Source organism: Chiloscyllium plagiosum, chromosome 22 (genome assembly GCF_004010195.1).
Source record: "Chiloscyllium plagiosum isolate BGI_BamShark_2017 chromosome 22, ASM401019v2, whole genome shotgun sequence".
Classification (NCBI taxonomy): Eukaryota; Metazoa; Chordata; class Chondrichthyes; order Orectolobiformes; family Hemiscylliidae; genus Chiloscyllium; species Chiloscyllium plagiosum.
In genome coordinates this window covers 16,157,901-16,181,286 of record NC_057731.1, presented here as the reverse complement: position 1 = coordinate 16,181,286, position 23,386 = coordinate 16,157,901, and the positions used below count along the sequence as shown (strand labels likewise).

At 41.0% G+C, this 23,386-nt stretch overlaps 2 protein-coding genes across 7 annotated transcripts in view; one reads left to right on the top strand and one right to left on the bottom strand.

The window, feature by feature from the left end:
* The first annotated feature begins 1,085 nt into the window (after nucleotides 1–1,085).
* Nucleotides 1,086–6,104, top strand: LOC122561092 (cytochrome P450 26A1). Of its 2 annotated transcripts, none has more exons than XM_043712478.1 (7): nucleotides 1,086–1,202; nucleotides 2,070–2,294; nucleotides 2,521–2,805; nucleotides 2,949–3,098; nucleotides 3,834–3,968; nucleotides 4,089–4,244; nucleotides 5,188–6,104. In XM_043712478.1, the coding sequence occupies exons 2-7, from the start codon at nucleotides 2,088–2,090 to the stop codon at nucleotides 5,530–5,532; spliced, it is 1,278 nt and encodes a 425-aa protein (XP_043568413.1). In that variant the 5' UTR covers nucleotides 1,086–1,202; nucleotides 2,070–2,087; the 3' UTR covers nucleotides 5,533–6,104. The 2 variants fall into 2 exon arrangements, with proteins under 2 accessions (XP_043568413.1, XP_043568411.1); XM_043712476.1 differs by lacking the exon at nucleotides 1,086–1,202 and adding an exon at nucleotides 1,226–1,534.
* Nucleotides 6,103–23,386, bottom strand: part of myofl (myoferlin like) — a 226,217-nt gene continuing 208,933 nt past the window's right edge. For all 5 annotated transcript variants that reach the window (XM_043712471.1, XM_043712473.1, XM_043712472.1 and 2 more), the window contains 4 exons: nucleotides 21,871–22,055; nucleotides 19,884–19,993; nucleotides 17,894–18,041; nucleotides 6,103–6,849 (listed from right to left, as the gene is read on the bottom strand). In XM_043712471.1, the coding sequence (XP_043568406.1) occupies nucleotides 6,814–6,849; nucleotides 17,894–18,041; nucleotides 19,884–19,993; nucleotides 21,871–22,055 (479 nt within the window). In that variant the 3' untranslated portion in view covers nucleotides 6,103–6,813. The remainder of the gene's footprint in view (nucleotides 6,850–17,893; nucleotides 18,042–19,883; nucleotides 19,994–21,870; nucleotides 22,056–23,386) is intronic.

Below are 23,386 nucleotides of genomic sequence, written 5' to 3'. Positions count from 1 at the left end.
AGTGCAAATTTCCAGTAATGCAATATCTTTCATTTTACAACAACAGACTGTCTTCACATCGAGCTGTAAACTCGCACATACTTTGCACGGGGATATAGCTGCTGCTGCCGTCCCTATAAAACTGTGGGTGGCAACGGCGGACCGTGTTTACTTTCTGATATAACCTTGCTTTTCTACCGCTTTGCCTGGCTGACCTGGGTTTGAACCTAGGGCTTGCACAGGATCATAATTTGAGGAATTCACCTCTGGATGACGTCGTTATTTCTCAGAGTTTCCCGAAGGCGCGGTTTAATCTGCAGCCGGAGGTTAACGCCGGGCTGGGCTGCTAGTTTCCTGTCACTCAAACTCTGCGCCACGTCAATGCGAAGTTTGGCTTTTTATGACAATTACAAAATTCATCTTTATATCAAGAATCTTTTAACCGTGAACTGGCGGGGTCAGGAACTCACCCGTGACGTGTCACCAGCCAATCATACAGAAAACTTTCTAACAGCACCTTCGCCCCGAATACATCAGTGAATCTCAGGTGCAGCCTAGATATCAGAGCACACAATTCTTATAGAAATGACCACAGGCCTCCTTTAAACTGTCATGTTTGAACTATACCTTCGAGATAAGCAGGGTTCAGGTTCAGGTGACTTAGTGTTCGGAATTAAAATCTTAACCATCCCTGAAAAAGGATTACGACACAGCGTTATGATCTGAATGACAATTCCACACAATTAAGCGTTTCATTGCGACGGAGGTTAGCGGGATTAGTCTGACATCATCCTAAACAAATATTTTCCTGATGTAATACATCCCGGGTACAAATGTGAAGGTGAACCCACACTTTGTAGGCTAGCTACCAACTTGCGGTTTCTGCAGATCATAAAGAGCACATTGCAAAGATGAAAACAACTGAAATGGGTTATGCAAGAACTTATAACGCTTCAGTACTTTGTATTGTAAAGGCCGATATCGCTTACCCCGTATTTCCGAGCTGGAATTTCCTATCCTCCCTTCTCGGCTAAGAAAAAATGAGTAACAGTTTCCTAAGCCACGGGAGAAGACCGGTCAGAAATCTAACTCGTGCTATCCCTTCTGGCCAACAATGGGTTAAAGATTTTTGGCCAGCGTCACTGAAACAGGCGGAGTCAGAGGGATGGCACAATCTACACAATGAAAGATGAACTTTGTGTGAACTAATTTAACTGACCAAGGTAAGAGAGACAGAGGACCTGGGGAGTTATAAGGAGGCTTGAACCTGGAGTGTGAGCATTTGGGAGAGTCACTCGCTCCACTGAGAACACGGCAGGCCCGCTGCTGATCAGAGGGCTGCACTGAGGGCTAGCTGGCTGCCAAAATGGTCTTGGTTACACTTTGTGCTACCTTCCTGTGCACTTTCGTGCTGCCCTTGGCGCTCTTCCTGTTCGCGGTGAAGTTGTGGGAAGTTTACTGTGTCAGTGGAAGGGACCCTGCCTGTGAAAAGCCCCTGCCCCCAGGTTCCATGGGGCTGCCTTTTCTAGGAGAGACCCTCCACCTAGTCCTGCAGGTGAGACCGTCTCTTAACTTCCTATTATAGCAGATCTCCACGTTTCTCAAATCTACCAACAACATCCACCAACTTCTCTGGCTGAAACCGAGTGGGTAAATAGTAAAGTCGACAACAGCGAGAGGGAATTTTTGTAACAAAAAGGAATTGTTTTTGAAAGAGTGAGAGCAAATGGCTCAACAATTGTACAGCACTGAGGGATTATTCCAATCCTTTTGCACAGTTATTTTGTCATTAATAGGAACAGAGGAATTTAACAGAGAGCATCATTGCAAAATAAAAACCCCACATTCGTCTTGTTTGAATGGCTGCCAAATTGATTGATTTCACACGGTGCGTCAGGTTAACCTCGTTCGAATTTTGATTCGCTTTCTGTCTCTTGTGTTCGAGAAGCAGTTTATAACGTTCTGGGGTTTTGTCTCCTCGCTAGTTAAGCAATCCCAATAGTTAACCAGCAAAAAACTAGACACCAATCTCCCACCAGCCGCTCCCAAACCCCGCGCCTAGCCGATAAACGTGTATTCATTACTTACAGAGATACAAGTTCCTGAAAATGAAAGTGCGTAAGTACGGCTACATCTACAAGACCCATCTGTTCGGGAACCCGACGGTGCGGGTCATGGGAGCCGAGAACGTGAAGCAGATCTTACTGGGGGAGCACAAGCTGGTCTCGGTGCAATGGCCTGCCTCAGTACGGACCATCCTGGGGGCCGGCTGCCTGTCCAACCTACACCACTCGGAGCACAAACACAGAAAGAGGGTAAGCCACTACACTGAGAGTAACCTCCATGCGAGCAACGCCAATATTATTGGACAGGGAATCCCACGATAATTTGCACCACCCACGATCGGAGAAGCCCAGATACAAACAGTGGTTGGGGTCAAAAGTGCTCATTGCAGCCATCTGAAAAGTGACCCTTTATAATGGAGCAAATGGTTTGCAATGCAATGCAGATCTCGCATTCACTAATTCGCTTTAATTCCAGGTGATCTTGAAAGCTTTCTCGAGGGAAGCTCTGCAGAATTACATCCCAGTGATGGGGGAGGAGATCCGGGCCGGCGTCCGGCGGTGGCTGGACAGCGGCTCCTGTGTGCTCGTCTACCCCGAAATGAAGCGTCTCATGTTCGGCATCGCGATGCGGATTCTGCTCGGCTTCGAACCCGCGAACACCAGCCCGCAGACTCAGCGGGAACTTATCCAGGCCTTTGAGGAAATGATCCGTAATCTCTTCTCCCTGCCTATCGATGTACCGTTCAGCGGCTTATACCGGGTAAGGACCCCGGAGGACGATTAGTTAGAAATATGTCTATGAAAGATAAGACGGGGCCCGGAGAAGCGCAAGGTTTAGGTCTGGAGGGGGTACCCTCTCTCCAACGGTGCGCTAACAGTGACCGTGCCGTTATTTGGTGACAGGGGCTGAAGGCGAGGAATGTGATCCACGCGAAAATCGAGGAGAACATCAGGAAAAAGGTGGCGAGACGCGATTCCTCCGGGCAGTTCAAAGATGCTCTGCAACTTCTGATCGAGCACTCGGAACAGAGCGAGCAACCGCTGCGTTTACAGGTAAACAGAGACAGCCCCTCGCTGAGGAAGGGGCACTGAATTAGAAACGCTAACTCTGACTTCTCTCCACAGATGCTGCCAGATTTTCCAGCACTCTTTTTATTTCAGATTTCCAGCAGCCGCAGTTCTTTCGGTTTTTTATCTTTGATCTAGTGACAGCCTCTGCCCCGTATCGCCGAGCCCAGAACACAGACCCTCCCTCCCTCCTGAATACGAAATCCCGGAATATAGACACTACCCCAGAACACAGACCCCCAACTCCCTCCTGAACACTAATCCCAGAATATAGACACTACCCCAGAACACAGACCCCCAACTCACTCCTGAACACTAATCCCAGCATATAGACACTGCCCCAGAATCCAGGCTCTACTGCAGAGCACAGAGCGATCTCCCTAACCACTATCCCCACCCTACACCCGAATACTGACCCAGAATACAGCCCTGTACAGTCCCCCACCATACCAATACTGCCCCTTAACGATAACTCCAACACCGATGCACAGGGCAAAAGCAAGTGCCACTCCGACTTTCCCACCTCAGTTGAACAAACTTCACCGTTTCGTGTCTGGAAGAAAAAAAATGCAATTACGGGTTGATTTAAAACAGTGAGGATTCCTGTGGTTTGCACCAGTTGTAGCCGAATCCCGCAGCGCTTTCTGGCAGTCTCTTCAGTGTAAGTGGAGGCGCGGTATACCAGGTGTCTCATGTGTGTTTATTATTGCTACTGAACAGGAGCTGAAGGAATCTGCTACCGAGTTGTTATTTGGAGGACACGAGACGACTGCCAGTACCGCCACCTCCCTGGTCACCTTCCTAGCCCTACACCCGGAGGTGTTACACAAAGTCAGGCGGGAGCTGCAAGAGCAGGTGAGGTTACATTCACAGGTTTCCAGAGTTTGCTCGGGTTTAAAGGAGGCTCCACCGATAGTATCCTGAGTAGCGGTTTCTCTTTTTCGATTGACATGTGACTTCTCCATGGATTTGCAGGGATTATTGAGCAGAGACGGCTCAGAGATCAGCCACATCAGCATGGAACTACTGGAACAACTTAAATATACCGGAAGCGTTATCAAAGAAACTCTTCGGCTCAGTCCCCCAGTTCCTGGGGGATTCCGTGTGGCCCTAAAAACCTTCGTGCTAAATGTAAGTTGAAATTAGAGTCAAACCAATGCTTATAACCTATATAACATCTTTGCGACAATTGTGTTAAAGTAAAACTTTTATACATTTAAGAACATTTTTTGATTTTACAGAACTTGCAGGTTGGTAAATCCATAGCTGCAGAGGTGTTTTTCTCTGCATTTTCAAACAAAAATACAAAATCTTTATAGTTAAGATGGAGTTTAAACGTAGAGACATTACATTAGTACTAAAATTGTAATCAATTAGCCCTACCCAGAGTTAAGAGCCTGAAGATGCCTGGTTGTCAAGGAAGCAAATACAATCAAGGAGGTTATGACAGAGTTGCATATAACCTTAGGTTACCAGACAATAAGAAAGAGGTTCTGTAACTCTAGTAAGGGTGCAGAACAGATTTGCAAGGATAGTAGCTGGGCAGGAGTGATTCAGGTATGAAGAGAGACCGGGAATGTTAGCGTCTTAGCTATCTCTGCATTTTTGAGTGCATATGTGTTAGGGGAAGGGGATTGATATTGATTTAAATTGATAAGTCAATAAAACTGGGAAAGACAGCAACACATCTATTTACATGATTGTAACTTACCTAAACTGATGACCCAATCAGCTTTATGCTTCTCCTTTTGGAAGTCACGCAACTCCAAAAACAAGGCTAGAGTCAGAGGAATGACCTGGATACAGTCATCTTCCAGCACCACTAATCCAGCATCTGGTATCCAACATCTGTAGTCACTATTTTTACCACCTGGAAAGTCAGTCAGTCAACCAATTCCAGACATTTTCTTGTGAAGGTTTGTAACATTTAGGAGGTGACTTATCATCCTCCCAACACCAAAATAATAACTTTGAATTTATTTCTCAAAAGCACCCACAATCGTTGTACATGAATTCAAAGTACTTGTCTGTAGTTAAAACCAGTTTAATTAATTTTGAAAATATTTATTTCCAGGGATATCAGATACCAAAAGGCTGGAATGTAATTTACAGTATTTGTGACACACATGATGTAGCGACAAATTTCTCAAAGAAAGAAGAGTTTAACCCCGATCGCTTCATGGAGGGCTGCTCAGAAAATGAATCCTGCAGATTCAGCTACATTCCTTTTGGAGGAGGATCCAGGAGTTGTGTGGGCAAAGAGTTTGCCAAGATTCTCCTCAAGATCTTCACAGTGGAGCTAGTCAGGGCTTGTGACTGGGAACTTTTAAATGGGCCTCCTACAATGAAAACCAATCCTATGCTGTATCCAGTGGACAACTTGCCCACAAAATTCACACCATTCCCATACAACATATGACCTATATTCACAATGCACAGGAACTCTGTAGTTTAACATATCAATAACCAACATTTGGATTTGCATAGTGTCTACAGATATTGTACACACAGTCCGTTTACCAAAAATTACACAATAGCCTTCAGGAAGACAACTTGGTAGGAGGTTCATTAAAAAACCAGAAGCTTTGTGATGATTTTCACAAATGTAATTTTATCTAGATTGTGCAGTTGAAAACATTTTCCTGCACAGACTATTATAATTTTTTCTCCCCACAGTGACGTAAGTCCAACTGTTTAACAAATTATGTATTTTATGTTTTCATTAATTCTGTAAAGAAACTTCTATTTGTAATCTTAAACTGTTGCTTTTAGGCTATGAATTATTTAAATACATTGTAGTTTCATAATGCAACTGCTAATTTATGTTAAATCTCAGAATATAAATATTATAATTTAAAGAACTGGCAGCCTGACAAACATTGCAAGTGTATTTCAAGCAGTAGACCGTGAATCATGTAGATACACGGTGAAACATTATAGGTTTCTTAATTTCTTAAAACAAGACTGCACGCAATAAAGACTGAAACACTGGCACTGGTGGAATGATTTATTAGCAGCTAACATTGCAGTTATTCGAGTACAGGAAGTACACTGATTAAGTGATTTATTCTGCATTTAAGTTACATGCTGGTTCAGTCCACATTCTTATGTAAAAGTGAACCAAACTAAAACCATGAAGACTGCATAATACAACACTGCTGCACTATACATAATCCTCAGAACATCAACCATTAGTTTCTTCTATTCTGAGGATATATGCAGACTGAGTGGAGGCACTTGGCTCTTTAAATTGTTTTACAAATGTTTGATAAAAAGTCCCTTAATATTTGCATGTTGTTTTAAACATATACTGTAACAGATTAGCAAACCAACCACCTTGAATAGCCATAATTCAAAACACTTTTGCTTAGTTCACGGTTTCAAATGCACAAAAAAAAATCCCCTGGTATTTCATAACTAGAGAGGCACCTGCTAAACAAACAGCCAATTGCGCAAATGCTGGATAAAAAACAGCAGGGTCCTGGTCATCAGGGTCAGCACATTAACATGGAATCACTGATAAATGGCCCAGTCATGACCCCATGAACCTTGCTTAACCTTGGTAAACGTAGATCTTGTCATCCTCCTAACCTCCGTCCATTTCTACCCGAGGCCATGAGGTTGTAGACATACGACATGTTCTTGGGCCAGCGATACAACACAATCATTGCTGTGGGAAGACTGGCCAATCGTAAACTCCTTAGACAGGATTCACAATTCTCATGGATAGGTAATTCTGTTGAAGATAGACGATTAGAAAAATTGACTACTGTGAAAGCACTATTTAAGCTTGAACTTACAAACATCACATTTAATATTTCTCAAAGTAGAATACATTTTCAGTGTAACTGCTGGTCATCTTAATTTGATAAGCCACAAAATAAGCTATCCAAAATCTGGACCAAGAATTATGCAACACAAAAAGATGAGTTGGAGATGGATATTTGAAATGCTTGCAGTGGATGTAAAAGAAATTAATAGAAATACAAGGAAACATGCAAACTTAAATTTTACTCAAAATATAAAAGGTGAAATTAAATGCAGAATCTATGACCTCAAGCTGTAATGGTCAAATAACACCCAACATACTTGTTCAATATGTGCTGCACGCACTTGAAATTATGAGTGCGCTGACATTAGACCAATTCAATATCTGAATTGCATTTACTTTCAAGGTCACAACATGGGAGAAACCTCTTATTACCGGTTTTCTTTCTGCTTCATGCATATTTCCAAGTTGGAGTTTGGGTTTCACAATAACTAGAATAGTCATTTCGTTTAAAGATTACATATTCAACGCAGATTTCATCCAGTTTCACTTGGATCAGTGCTGTGTGGCAGTTTAAGAAAAAAATCCAAGCATCTAGTATACTAATCTGGATATATAGCACTTTCAATCATGCCAGTCTTGATGTTCACCAGGTTAACTTGTAATTTTATCCACAACGAACATTTCCACTTTCTCTTCTCCACAGACCCTTCAATAGAAACCTTGTTTCCATTTCACACCAGTGCAAATTCCACCTGGTCTTCCCAACTTTAAAATGTGCTGACTTGCATCTACCATTACCAATGTCCAAGCAATGCAAACATTACTTCAATTGCTAGACCATAAGATATAGGAGCATATTTAGGCCATTCAGCCCCTCAAGTTTGTTCCGACATTCAATCATGGCTGATGTTTCTCAACACCATTCACATGCCTTCTCCCCGTAAACTTTGATCCCCCTTACTAATCATGAATCTACCTCGGTCTTAAATCCACTCAATGACTTGGCCTCCACAGCAATGAGTTCCACACAGTCCCCACCCTCTGAAGCAATTTCTGCTCATTTCAGTTCTAAAGGTTCGTCCCTTCACTCTGAGGCTGTCTTTGGATGCTAGTCTTTCCGACCAGTAGAAAATCATCTCCACATCCACTCTGTCTGAGCCTCTCAGTACTCTAAGCTTCAATGAGATCCTCTTCATCCTTATACCTCTAAAATAGAGTACAGACCCAGAGTTCTCAACCACTCCTCATATGACAAGCCCTTCATCGCCAGTAGCATTCTTGTGTACCTCCTCTGGACCCCTCCAAAATCAGATCCATAGACCAAAACTGCTCTCAAATATTCCAAACGCAGTCTGACCAGAGTCTTTCAGTACATTTCTGCTCTTGTTTTCTAGCCCTCTTGAAATGAATGCTAACATTGTATTTGCCTTCTTAACTGCTAACTGAGTATGCACGTTAACCTTAGATTCCTGAACCAGGACTCAATTCTGATGGTCCAGTGCTTCCTGGATTCCAGTGGAGTTGTCTGTCCCATTTAGCAGAGTGATAATGCCACACAGCTCGATGGACAACATTCTCAGTGTGAAAGTGGGACTTTGTCTCCACGAGTGTGCTGTGGTCACTTAGTGATACTGTCTCAAAGTCAGATGCATCTGCAGTAGGCAGGTTGAAGGGATGAGGTCAAGAATGTTTTTCCCTCTTGTTGGTTCCCTCACCACTTGCCACACATCCAGTCTAGCAGCAATGCTCATATGACCCAACCAATTCAGACACTAGTGGTATTGCCAAGCATGGCACTCCTGGTGATGGACACTGAAGCCCCCAGAGCACATTCTATATTCTTGCTAGGCTTTGTGCTTCCTCCAAGTGGTGTTCAACAATATATCAACCTGGGGAGTTGAGGTAATCTACAGATAGCTTCCTTGCCCATGTTTTACCTGGTGTTCTCTGGTGCAGGACCAATGTTGAAGTCTTCCAGGGCAATTCCTCTCAGACTGGATACCACTGTTCTGTCACCTCTATTGGGTCTAACCTGCCAGCGGAACTGGACACGCGCAGATGTTGCTGCCAGGGTGGCTGAGTGCAACGGCTAACTTCATGACTGCAAATGTGTCAGGCTGTTGCTGAACCAGTCTGAGAGACAGAACTCCCAAATTTTGGAACTAGTCCCCAGACAAGGTCAACAGGGTTGCGTTTCTCGGTCCTTTCTTCCAATTGTGTGACAACTTGTTGGATATCTACTTCCAGAGCAGTCTTAAATTTTCTTCAGTTAAAGATTAAAGTTATTCTCTGTGCACGCCATGATAAATTCCCAGTCACTTCCATGGTTGTGGTAGGCCCGCAGCAGGGGCTCCTGGTAAGCAGTGAGGCGGTGGCTCCTGGTTAGCAGAGAGGGTGTTGGTCCAGCATGGGGCATGGCATCAGCAACCCATCGGTGAGGCAGGCCCAGAGAAGAGATAGCATCTGAAGAGTGACGACTGACAGTGGTGGGTGTGGTATAGCTGTCATTGGTGAGCTGGCTCAGGACCCACGGTGGAGGCAGTGGAACAAAGATGGACTCTCTTTCAGTTACATCATTTTATTATTAAACAATTCAAAATAGTGCCAGATTATTGCAACAATTGCTGTTTTGCACTTTTAAAAAAAAAAACTTATTCACTGTAGAGTACAAAGAACAAGAAATCATTCATTCATTGTTTTCATCCTTCTCCCAGGTCACACACTCAGCTGTAACACTTGACCAAGTTTCCACATTGCCTCAATTAGCCCACCCCTCATGTCTTTATTCAGTGCTCTCCTGGCTGTCCCCCCCCATCCTCAGATAGGAGCGGATCCAGAATGCTCCCACCAGTATCCTAACTGGTACCAAGTTGCATTCACCTGAGCTGACTGATTTTCATTAGCTCCTGATGTATCAGACCAGAAGCGCTCAGCCTAAAATCTGAATCACAACATAACAAATCTAGAGTCTACAAATGTTGGAGGACTGAAGCCATTATCTACTTTCACTGCCTATCTCAGAGGGGATATACTGCAGTTGAAGTAGATTGTTCATAAACTTGGTGCCCTGTTTGATGCAGACATTAGCTTCTGAAGATCTATTCATATCTTCAAATTTACTCATTCTCACTTCTAATGTCAGCCATCTGTGCTCATCCACCACAGAAGCCCTCATCCATGCAGTTATTAACTCAACAACCATTCTAATCCAGTCCTAGCTGGTTCCTGACATTTTAACCTTTGTAAACATGCTGTCATCTAGAACATGACTACTTGCATTAAATCACTTTCATCCATCACTCCCAACGGCACAGACCTACGATAGCTCAAATTTTAAGACCCATGGTTCAAAAACATGGTTTTCAAATTGGCTTCACCTACATCACTCAAGATCTCGGTTTCTCTAATTAAGAGTCTCTTGATTTTTCAGATTTCAATTCTTCCATCATTGTTGGGTGTGCCTTCACCGGTGAGCCAAAAGCCCTGGATTTTCCTGCCTAAATCTCTAATTTGCTATCATATGTCCTTCCTTTGCAATGCTTGGTAATCTGCCCCAATATCTGCCCACTGTTTCATGCTTCTCTTGGGCTGTTTAGATTAAGGCTGTTACAGAAGCACACTCACTGTGCCTCTCAAAATCCATTCTTCCAATCAAGGAGCTGTGCCTTCTGCCATTAAAGGCTTGAAATTCTCGAAGTGACTAGAATCAGAGTCAGAAATATGCAGCACTGAACAGACCCTAAAAACTGAGGTTACCCCCCTCAACTTAAACCTATGATGATTAGTTTCACACTCCCCTAGAAGGGCTTTTGCCCGAAACATCGATTTTACTGCTCCTCGGATGCTGCCTGAACTGCTGTGCTCTTCCAGCACCACTAATCCATACTCTGGCTAATCATCCTATCCATGACCCTCATGATTTTATAAACCTCTTTAATAAGGTTTTATAAACTCCTCAGCCTTCAACACTCCAGGGAGAAAAGCCCCAGCCTATTCAACCTCTGCCTATAGCTCAGACCCTCCAATCCTGGCAGTATCCTTGAAAGTGTTCAGAAAAGATTTACAAGTTTTAAAAACCTTACTACATCCCCTCTTAACCAACTGAGCCTCAAATATTTTTTTGAGAGAAGGAATGAGTAGGGAAGCAGGAAAAAAGTTTCAATTACAGGGAAAAGCACTAAAATCTACAAAGCAAACAAAGCTGTTAATGAAAAACCGATCAAGATTTCTCTGACGATATCACACCACCCCTCGCCCACCAGCCTGGCTCTCCTGCCAGGTCTCAGGTAATTCCTCTAGTTCCAAGACTAGATTTTTTCCATTTCACAGAGATGTGTAGTAGTTTGCATCTTTCCCCCTGGTCTGTACAGCATTCCCAGTCTGCACAGAGCTCTACCTAGTGGTCAGTTTGAGAATGAGCCCAACTTGTCCATCATCCAAACTACTCTGAAAGTCAGTCAAGGAAATGATTTTTTAAAAAAAAAGGTAAATTGCTTTTTATTTCTTCACTGTTGGATCACAATGCACTCCTCCAAATGCCTCAAAATAATGTTCTACCTTGAGCAATCATGTGGCAAAAGACCAATCTGATTTAAATGCTATTTGAACAGCTCAGGAAGCTTCTTTAGTTTTAAATAAAAAAAAGTCACTTGTGTTGCTGATTGGCTACCAGTTTACTGCTTATCCTTAGATTCCCTTGAGAAGATGGTGGTGAGTTGCAGTGAACTGCTAAACTAATTACCCAATCTTTTTATGCACAGATATTAAGGAAGGTATCTAGGGCCCCAAAGAGGTTGAAACGATGGCCCAATATTCTATTAGGATGGGAACCATGTACCTTTGAGGAATTGTATCATGCAATAGCTCTTTTTCTTGGTTGATAGGACTCCTCGTGCTTTCAGGCAAAGGATCCTCTGATATTAAATCACTAACAGTCTCTCAATTGCCAATGTTTACCAAGATACATCTATCCTCTTTATTCTGAAGATGTCAAAGAGCCCCATGAATATGTTTCTAATCAACCAATCAATCATTCTTGATTGTTAGTCAATCTCTCCACTGGAGTTAATACTTTGAGCAGTTTACTTGGTCCACAGTAATTCAACAAGTGGATCTGTGGAACCCAGTAAACAATGCTGATGTTATTCAACTGAGCTTCAAGAGTTTCTACAGATCAGGTTTGGAAAAACTTGAAGCAACAAAGCTCATTATTTTGCTTGCACGTTTGGTATTATGCTCACCAATAAGATTCTCTCTCCCATTGAATAATGGCATTTGGTCATTCCTTCCAAAATCTATTTTGGTTATTAAATTGTCATACCAACTGTACATCCTTTCCCAGTTATTGGAGGGATTTGTGATGGACGTTGCAGAACAAAGTCAGAGACATGTTCGAATCCAACCACAGCTACTAGACATATTACATTTAATTGAAGCATCTGGAATAAAATACATGATTGTTGTAAAACCTCACCTGATACATTAATGTTCTTTGAGGAAGGCACCTTGCTCTGCCTCACCTACATGTGACTCAAGAGCCACAATAATGGAATTGACACTGAACCACCTTCAGAAATGATCTAGCAAGCTATTCAGCTCTTGACAGCTCACTACATGCGCAGGGACAGTTGACGTGGGCAATAAATACTGGCCTAACCAGTGATGCCCACACCTAAGTATGCAGTGAATTAAAAAGCAAGTTATTGTGCAATTAGGTCTTTGGTCTTTCCCTCCTGCTCTCATTCTGAACAGCATTCATAACAGTATTAGTTTAAAAAATTGTAAGTCAGATGGCTTTTTCCTACAGGTTTATGAATTTTCAAATGATGGCAGACTTCAGACATTTTTGATATAGACTGCTCCTAAAAATGGTACTACTTTCATCAGATCAACTATTTTTAAATCTGGATTTTCAGGCGTTTTATATACAATGTTTTGTCTCGGTTGCTTTATTCAGTTCAATTGTTCCCACTGGTTGGATTGGAGACCCACCTTGAAATGGTAAGATGGAAGATCAACATTTTACTTGGGAAACTGTAGCAGCTATAACCCAATGGCCTTACTTCATGGGCCACACAACTTCATGACATTCCATACAACTGCAGTTAAGGTCCTTGCATCCCTTTACATATTTGTTCATTTAAAACCTGTATAGAAACTGTGTGTTCACTGGATTGCATTGCGGTTCTGGTCAAATCAGAGACATTTTCAAATCCTTCTGGATTTCCTGGTCGCCACAATTGGATAAGCCATTAGGGGATTTCACTGATGGTGCAGGACAAAGTGGGCTGAAAAAGTTTAGTTTGACCTTTCACCTTGATAGTAAAAATTCACAATCAGAAAGTAGCTTTTCTTTACCAATCGCCACAATTTGTTTTCTTCTTTCACAATTGAAGTTATTTGTAAAATGAAATGTGAGGCAGTTTCAGAGCTCTTTCCTTCTACTTTGGCTGTAGAAGTTAATTTTACAGTTTGTTTGGGTTCATGCACATAGTAAGTTTACATCAGTTGAGTGACATAGTGGCCAATTTAAAATCTATCTTTGGAAAGCTATGCTAGATAGTTTATCAGGCTCAAGGCAGCATTGGCTGGAACAGAACATTTAACATTGGCTATAAGTACTGCCATCAAGTTCAAAGTCTCAGAATGGAGAGGTATGCAACATAGAGGAGTCATACTCACTTAGCCATACGGCTCTAGTCTGGATTGCAGACTCAGATTGCAGGAGGCCAACCCACATTACAAATGAAATGCCCTCACTCCTTATGGAACTTATTGCAGCTCATTCCCATCTTCAGAATACAGTACCAGATGGACTTTTACCCTGATCTGCCTACTGTAGAATGGTCTGAGTAATAGCCTGAATGCTATATAACCAAAACATTTCTTTAAAAAAAAAGGTGTGGCTCCATTTTGATGAAATGCTTTGCTCACTAAGTGACTGCAGTATGCCCAGACCACACAATCACATTAATCATGCGATCCATCTAAATAAATCCATTTTCTTAAATTTAGTCTATTCTCTGATCAATTTTCTCCCAACCGATTTTGAAATTACAATCATAGAATCCCTACCCTGCAGAAACAGGCCATTTGGCCCATCAAGTCTGCACCAAACCTCTGAACAGCATCCCACCCAGACCCAGCTCTCCCACCCTATCCACATAATCCCACATTTCCCATGGCAAACCCACCCAGCCTGCACATTCCTGTATACTACCGGGTAACTTAACACGGCCAAAACAACTGACGTACACTTCTTTAGACTGTGGGAGGGAACTGGAGCATCCAGAGGAAACCCATGCAGACACAGAACGTGCAAACTCCACACACAGTCACCCAAAGCTGGATTCAAACCTGGGCCCCTGTTACTGTGAGGTGGTAGTGCTAATCGTGATGGTGAGATACACACTCATTCATACTTTATAGTTTTGTAGAAGAGAGATGTCACACGCTTTTCTTATCTCCATGATATAGCCTGGACTGTCTCAACATTTACACTAATCAGGAATACAGGATTTAGCCAACTTCCAGTGGTGACTGTTCTTCAGTTTGCACGTTATTTGATAAAGGGTGCTTGGTACAACACTGGGTAAAAACAATGACTGCAGATGCTGGAAACCAGATTTTGGATTAGTGGTGCTGGAACAGCACAGCAGTTCAGGCAGCATCAGAGGAGCAGCAAAATCGACGTTTCGGGTAAGAGCCCTTCAAACACTTGTCAGCTCCTAAACTTTAAGATGAAAGTTGACAAGAAAATAAAAACTCATCGGCTTAATTTTTGGTTATTTTTCTTCTCTTCCCAGTCACATAGCCTCCCACACATGAGGACTAAACTAACTTCTCATTTACCCCACTAGATGGTGCTCTTTAGTGTTGCGGAAGTGCTTCCCTATGAACAAGAGTGAGCAGACTTGGTCTTTTGGCAAGCTAGGATGCAAATCTTAGGTTACTGCGGGTAATTGAATGGTATCATTCAGTTTTCCTTACACATTTTCAAAATTCACCAATATATCTTAAAAATGTAGATCACGTCTTTTAGAAAATTTGATCTTTAGTTCAACAGTGGGTCAATGTAGCATCTGAATTGGCATGGCTGGTTATATCATTAACCAAAATAGCTGAGTGTTGATGAACAGCTGATAGTTTAAATCAAAACAATAGCAACTTGTTAATTCATCCACTCATGCTGTAACTTAAAGAACTGGCTGTATGTTATGGCCACTTGTTCTAATAGCAGAATTGATACTGCTGCTATAATGGATGGCCCTGAATTTAGATACTGAGACACAAAGCAGCAGTTCTGATTTGAAGTCAGGAAGGCAAGTTGAAAAAGGTCTATATTCTAGCATTATTTGAATTCATGCTTCTTAAAAGAACAGAATAGAATAGAACTTCAGTATCTTAAATCAGGTAAAATTGCATTCTGGAAAGGCATATTTAAATATTACACAAATTGCATGTTAAATTAATAATGTAATTAATAATCCAATTGAGCACTAGTTAAGAGTACGTATCACCTTATTGCTTTTCCCCCAACTTAATGTACTGCCTAACCTGAAGTCAGATAAGTAAGAGACTTACTTAGTGGTCTGCATAAGTATTACTGAACAGTATAAGCAATATGCAAGATAATCCTCCCTCTAATTTCCCCTCAATCCCGGTGTTGACACACTTGCAGATTTCTTGCCAGCTTCAAATGGCTGACATCAGCAGAGGCAAACATGTACATCCACAGCCATGGGGCTTCACTGCCCGAAACATTTCTACTAAAGACCTTGATCTCCAATTGTTTTCCTTCCTACTGTGGACTCTGAATTTAGGGTGAGGGTGGAGAAACCTTACAGGTAGGAATAGAAAAAAGGCAAACTTCTCAGAATGCTTACATTTTAGTCATCTACACAATGCACAGCAGATCAAAGCCAAAATATATACAAGTTTGTAAATTTAATTGAGTTAAATTAGTTTAACACACAATCATAGATCTCACAGATGCTAATATAAAACTTCAGCTTTCAAGTAGGCAAACTTTTAATTCATAAGAAAGGATTTCTGCTTTAAGTTTTATGCATTAGAAGGAAATGAATCAGATACAGTAACAGCAGCTGTGTTTCTCACTAAAAATCACAAAATGTCTCAATCTTGATATGAAAAAATGGCCAGAGTATGTCACCACAGACATATAAAGAAAAGAACATCACCAAACAGCTGTCAAAAAATCCAGCCCGTGATGTTCGAACAGTTAGAGCCTCCAGACTCCGCAGTCCTTAAATTTTTTCAGCTTTAATCAGCAATTTAAAAAAAAAACAGCCATGTTCAGGTCATAAGGCTAACGAGGGAGATGATGGTGGTGTAAAAACAGCATTGGAAAGCAAGGTCATGAGAAGGGAACTTGTCTTAACACAACATTGAGAGATCCAACACTGCACAACTAACAGCTGCTTTGGTTTGCCATTCCTGTGCTAGCTCCACTAACGGTGATTTACTACTGAGACAACTCTAGTGTTGACACCTTTATGTCCCTCCCTCCTATCCCAGCAGGCCTGGAAGCCATGATGGATGCTGCTGAACTTTTCCTCCTATCACCTTAAAAAGAACTTTCCCATAATCTTTTGTCTTCCATCAATGTGGAAGACAGAAGGGTTTTATTTAATTTTAAATTAACAGCCTTGTTGCTCTAACATGGTAGCAATATACAGAATTTATTACACCAGTGAAATTCTTAAACTCCAATCTCCTTTTTTTCTACCCAATGAACTGAACATAGTTTAGAGTAAATCAATGTAATTGCAGCTCGTCCAACATTATTGTAGCTATACTTTATACCACATGCCATTGGCAATTTGGTGTATTTAATTGAAAATGCTAAGATAATGGGGAACTTGCCTACTGACGTTAACTCTTGTATCGCTGGTGGTGCATGAATAGATTATGTAAAGTGTCTCCAATTTAAAATCGGTCAAGTAAGTTCAGCTTATCCCAGCGAGGACAGTTTAGAGTGCACCTCTGCACTTGTTTAAAAAAAAAAGTTACAATTGTTTTTTTTTATTAAAAAGTTGCAAAAAACTTCAGCTCTGCTCTTTAGACATGACTTAATTATAGAAATGAGAATACAGGGCTTTACTAACTTCCAAACTCTAATTGCAAACTCAAGCCTCCGGTAACCTGCAACTGCTGGTCTCTATTTTAATGGCTGGATCATAAAAGAGATCTCAAGGAGACATATCCTGTCTCTCACTAAGTAGATTACTTGTTAGTCAATAGAGCATGTCAATGAGGGCTGAGGAACCCACATTCTTCGTTAAAGGTCAGAGGAAAACAGGATGGTAATGAACAGTGAGGGTGGGAGTAAAAGTACAATTGCATTACAACAAAAATCAGGCTTGCTCTTGAAATTCCACTGTTACTTGTGACTGTGCACTAAAAATGACCAAAAACATTAACCATCATGAGGAAAAAAGTGAATAAATTAGAAAGCTTTATGAAAGTTAACAAGTAGATAGTTTATTGGGGCAACTTAATTTTGTGCAAGCCTGCACACTGAACAATAAACGAGGAAGGGAAATTAAATAGGTTTAATGTTAATTAAAATACAAAAGCTCCTATTTAATTAAAATAATTTAGTGATTAAATTACTAGCCTTTGCATTTTTCTTCAGATCAAAACACAACTTAAGCTCATCTTCTACTGCAGCTACCTTCAAGAACCATCTTCCACATTTAGACAAAATTCTGTGAACTCAGTAACAGATCAAGAGAAGCCTTTAAGAATTTTTCTGTGCCTCCAAACTCTGTACTGAAAGTGGCAAATATGAGCAGCAACATACAGATCATGCTCTCCATTTTAAGGTGATTCTGAGCTAACAAAAGCCCCAAGTTAGGGATATGAAGTTACAGAAAAATACAACATTACCAATGTGTTAGCTTATTTCATTCCCCAAAAGCCCAGAGTTTACTGGTGTACACTCACTCTGATAACAGCTTTATTAAAACCCACACTATGTACTTACCGGCAATGAATAAAAGAAGATCCCAAGGAACAGAACTACAAACAACAGTATTATGATCCCAAGAAAGATCCATTTGAACCGGCGCCAGATGATGTATTTCATCGTCTTGCAAGGACTGGTGAACCACAGGAAAGACGTTTCTGGACGGCTGATTGTAAAGAATTAATTCGTTAACTTTTCTTTTTAATGGATAAAGTGTATACAGTTTACATTAAAGCACTCATTTATAAGGTTGAGAAACCATTACTCAAGCAAACCACGGGCATGTTTATTATCCCTCTTAAAAACCATGGGAAGTAAGTTCCTTATCTAACCAATGGCTTAGATAATAAATGCATACAAATGTGGCCTGATATTGAGCCATTATGAGGACAGTCTGGGTTTTAGCCCCTGATAGATTCAGAGTTACCAGTTAACCGGGCAGGAAAGATGGTTTTACTATTGACTTCAGCAACCAAAAGTGGGTTGGAGCATAGTATGACTACTGAATATGAAAAACAGCACGCCAAGTTTATAATTAAACAATGGCTCGTGGAACAGAGATTTAACCAAAAGAAAACAAACAGTAATTTGAACGAATGCAAAGGAAGTCACCATATCCAAAATGCAGTAATGAAGCCTCCACTAACCAGGAGGAGAACGATGTAATGACTTTGAATTTCCGTAGTTACTGAGCACGCTTGAGATAGGCTTATAAACATCTTAACCTATAGCATACACCAGGAGGTGCAAACTAGAATGGTTACAGTAGTAGATTGGTTTAAAGTTCTACCAGTCAAACCACTCAACTGCAGCACAGCAACTAGACCCAGGCTTGTGTTACTCATCAGATGTGTCACCCTCTAGATAAGATTGAAGATTAGAGTGATGCTGGCAAAGCACACACCTCATTCCTGATGAAGGACTCCTGCCTGAAACGTCAATTTTCCTGCTTCTTGGATGCTGCCTGACCTGCTGTGCTTTTCCAGCACCACTCTAATCTTGACTCTGATCTCCAGCAACTGCAGTCCTCACTTCCACCCTCTAGATAAGTTGTGAACTGAGACCCCCATTAGCCCAGACGTTAAGGGTTCCATGGTAGTATCCTGACCATATTCCTGCCTTAACCAGCACCAACAGTGCTAAATTCATGATGCTTGCGGCAATTTGTCAAGCATGAAGGGGAAAAAAATGCTCCATTAACTGCTTCCATAATTGCTAAATGGCTCAGTCATTTGTTGTACATGGACCACCAAGCATCACTTGAATCGCTAACTTCAAATGCAAAAATTCAAAATGAAGGGCTACAGAAATAATAAAATTCATAAAACTGAAGTGATCATAAAAAGGGGTGGGTAGTGGTAGCTTTTAACAAGCAGGTGGATTTAATACCAGGTACCAATGTGTAAGCAACTGGCCACAAACATGCAAATATTCAAGCACTAAACTTCCTGTACTTTATAATGGCACATGTTCCAGAATTTGCAAAGCAAAGCTTTTGATGAATGCCTATTGCCAATTAATTTTGCTCTTTTGTGTCAAGAATATGGAGGTGAGAGACAGATGAAGCAAACGGTGAATTTATACCCCAATTCGCCTGCGACAGATTAATGCTGATTAAGGTTAACAATTGATACATTTCACAAAGGTAACTACCTCCTCCAATCTAAGCTCCATGTGACCACATTTCAAAGCATAATCTCACTGCTGAACTGCTGTCTATTTTACAGCAGCTAAATCAAGAACAGGACTCTCAAATACGCTCATCTAAAAGTGGAATCAATGGGACACTTGAATGTAAATCCTGACTACATGAAATAAGAGGAGATAATAAAATCTACACTTTATAAGAATGGATAAAACCCACCCATTCACTTTAAGTAGCCTGCATTCAATGTTCAAAACAAATGAACCTCTCTGCTTTAAAATGTTCAGCACTTCTCAACTCTTGCCCTTTTAAAATGCAAGTCACAAATATATGAAAACAAATCAAGGGGAAAAAAAAAGTTACTTTGGAGGATCCAGTTTTGGGTTCATGTTGGGTTCATCTCTTGCTTTGCCAGCAGGTTTTTGCTCAGCCTCTTGTTCACTGATGATCTCCAGTGTCATTTCAACTTTACCCTAGATAACAAAAAGAATACAAAAAACTTTTAGCAAGTTATCTAACCAGAACAGGCAGTCATAGATAAAGTGGTAGGTTACCTTAGAGTACAGGACTTCTAGGATTACTTCAGCCTTTTAAAAGCAAAACACTCTGCAATCCTTTCTAGGCCACCAGCCTGATCTCAAAAGCAGGCATGCGATCCATGAATTGGGGACAGGGTTTTTTCAGTGATATTCTCAATTTGGTTAACCGAACAATTGATCTAAAATGCTTGCTTGGTATTCAACCATTGCTTTCAAGGGTTAACAGAGACCATAATGGCTTTATCTATTTCAAGTTAAATAGTTCCAAAGTGGCTTTCCTTGGTTATGCTTGGTGAACTGTATGTTAGAGAAAAGCTCAATGGTAGCGCCAGATTGCTGTGGCTTTTGGCTGTTGAATCATTCATCAGATACTCCTTCATTTCCTTTGTACAGGACAAATTCAATGATTATCTGTCAGAGGGAAGATGTGCACCTGACAGTGAAACATTTATTTGTGTGAACTCTTTGCCTCTGCAGTGCATGACACACTCAGTGAGAGAATTTACTGGTTAAGTAGTGGAAAAGTAAGTTTTCCCTTCATGTATGTAAGGCTGGTTTCTTTGCAACATTTTGGGGGGAGAGAGAGAAAAAGAGGTGGATAAAAGTCAAAAAGGTTCTGTTTGCAAGCAATTAGGATCCTTTGCAAACTTAACTAACCTTTGGGTTTTTTTATCCTGCCTATACTTCTCCTCAAAGCAATTTATCAAATATAAAATCGATGATCAAGGTTTGTCTAAATCTATGAACAGCACCACAGGGCAAAAACATGTAAGGTCACATTAAAATAACTCAAAGATACACTTAAAAATTCATAACCTGGTGTAGTTTTGTTAGTACAGCTAAAGTGGGATCATTACAAAAAAACACTCTGATCAATGACTAGTAACCTTATTTTAAAAATGACCAGACTGTATACAACTATTCAATGCCTACAATGGTATGTAGTAAAGTGGTTTTAGTCAATGCAAAAAACATGTAAGCTTTTAAAATGCGTTGGTTTCCCTGCACCATAAATATAGCTTCATCTAAGATGGTGGCCATTTGAGACACTGGGATTTGTTAATTTTTTTTTTAAACAAGCACAAGATCATAACAATTCATTGCCTGAAGCTGCTTTATCTTTCATGGTGGTTGATTTGATATTAATTAATAATATAGATTTATTAAAATTAACAAATTGCACTAAGCAACCAAATTTTGCCACAACTTTCAGATTAAGTCTACCTTTTGATAATTTGTTGAAATAGAGCTCATATCTATATTGTCATTTAGAAAATCAACATGTACCATATTGGATGCAACACATATTTGATGTTTATCTACATAAATAGCATCCAAAAGATTACATACACTTCATTCATATTTAAAAAATACCAACTCTCAAAAATAATAACATTTCACTTTCAATTTGTTTTCTACAGCTTTTAGTACCAGATTTTTAAAATTAATCTCTACAAATGTCATCCTTATGCACCTAACCCAACCTCTGACTTGGACTTTTCTGATGCAGTCAGGGGAAATAAAGGTCAGAAAACAGTCTACAAACCCCAAAGTGATGCCTTCCTTTAAGAGTGCAATACATTAAAGATGAGTGAATTTTACTTCAAATGAATTAGATGTCCCCACAAAAGCCCATTAATAGAAAGAATGAGCCAATACTGCTGCCCTAACCCAATGGAACTGGGCATTTCATGATTATTGTTGTAGTCATTCACAAAATTGACTGATGTGGATGATATTCTTCCCAAGACAACAGAAAGGCCCACAATTTCAAGAGGGAAATAGGTTTGAAAATGTTGGAAGGTCCTTACAGCCAAAATGCGCTCGCCATCTTTCTCTTGGACACATGGCCACCATCCATTCATAGATTTTTGAGCAAAAAGGGAGGTTGCTTTAGGTGCTTTTCCCCCCTTTTCATCAGGGAGCATTTTCAAACTGCATCCCGAAGAGGTTTTGGCTGGGCATATCGTGGAATTCAGGTCTAGCTCAAGGACACCTGTGAATCAGAGAGAGATATAAAGAACACCAGCATTATGTAGATATACAGAAGAATCAAAACACAATCACAAGGTTTGTGGGTGCTGGCACCAACTGCAGTCTGCTGTTCTCGGTTTGCCCTCCTACTGGACGATAATCAACTTTCTAAACAAGCAGATTACTTTTCTGATCCTACTATTCATAATCAACAAGTGTGCTTTTAAGTTCGATGGAAAACAAAAAAAAAAGTCATCACAATCCATTGTTTTGCCTCCTGGCATTTCACTGGAGTGATTTTTACCTGCTAAAAAACAAAGGTCATCTCAAAAGGAAACTTTTCACATGTGCGTGAGAGCAGATAAGCAGATTTCCTCAATTTTCACTGACTAAGCATACAAACCGAAAGCACATATTTCTATTTAGCTACCTAGCCAGTGAATTGACAAGGTACATTATATGGATTGGACCTGGATGACCTTTCTTACACCTTGAATCATACAACAGAGTCAGTCGTGGGGTAATGCAAGAGAGTGAGAAGCTGCCATTCAGCTGAATTTTAATCTACTTTTAAAGAATATCTTATTTTTACTGTAACATTTCCAGAGTCAGGGCTTTGACCCCCCCCGACCCCAACCTTACTGAACTGCAATAAAATGTCTCCCATAACCTGGGTAGTGCAAGGGAGAGCAGACGATGTATGCACCATGCAGTGGGTCTATTGATCTTCAAAAGGAATCACACAAAGAAACATGGCAGCTGCACACGGCAATAGTAGTTTGGGGGACTATTGGTTACAAGGCAGGCCTAGTACTCAATCTGTAACCAATCTGACCTATCGCCCGTGGTCACGTCAAGAAGTACACTTTCCTAAACCTGCGTCCAGTCAAATACTTTTCTAATAGGGGTCATAAGATGGTGGGAACCATAGCCAGATTTCACTTCTCTCAACCAGGACCAAGGCAGCACCCCAGTGCCCAGTGGTTAATGTAGGCATTCCTCAATTATCACAGCAACTAGTACAGATACCAGATATTAGGTTCAAACTGGCCAACTTTGGTGCATTTTTGAATAATCTTGCTGCAGAATTAATGACCCCTTGCCTATACGGTGATGTTGATTCCGAGCTTTGTTTTCCTTGATGTTTGAGTGGGAGAAAACAGGAAGACAGTGAAGGTCGAGTTTAAGCTACAAGAGACAGCTTTAATCAGAGCTTTCATTAACAGTACAGCTTGGGACACCCGGACCAACCAACCCAACCACCCTGTGGCTCAACACTTCAACTCCCCCTCCCACTCCACCAAGGATATGCAGGTCTTTGGACTCCTCCATCGCCAGACCACAACAACACGA

Coding starts and splice junctions, on each gene's coding strand:
- LOC122561092 (XM_043712476.1), top strand. CDS start 1,346: ATGGTCTTGGTTACACTTTGTGCTACCTTCCTGTGCACTTTCGTGCTG. Junction 3,969..4,088: donor GGCGGGAGCTGCAAGAGCAG/GTGAGGTTACAT, acceptor ATGGATTTGCAG/GGATTATTGAGCAGAGACGG. Junction 4,245..5,187: donor TAAAAACCTTCGTGCTAAAT/GTAAGTTGAAAT, acceptor ATTTATTTCCAG/GGATATCAGATACCAAAAGG.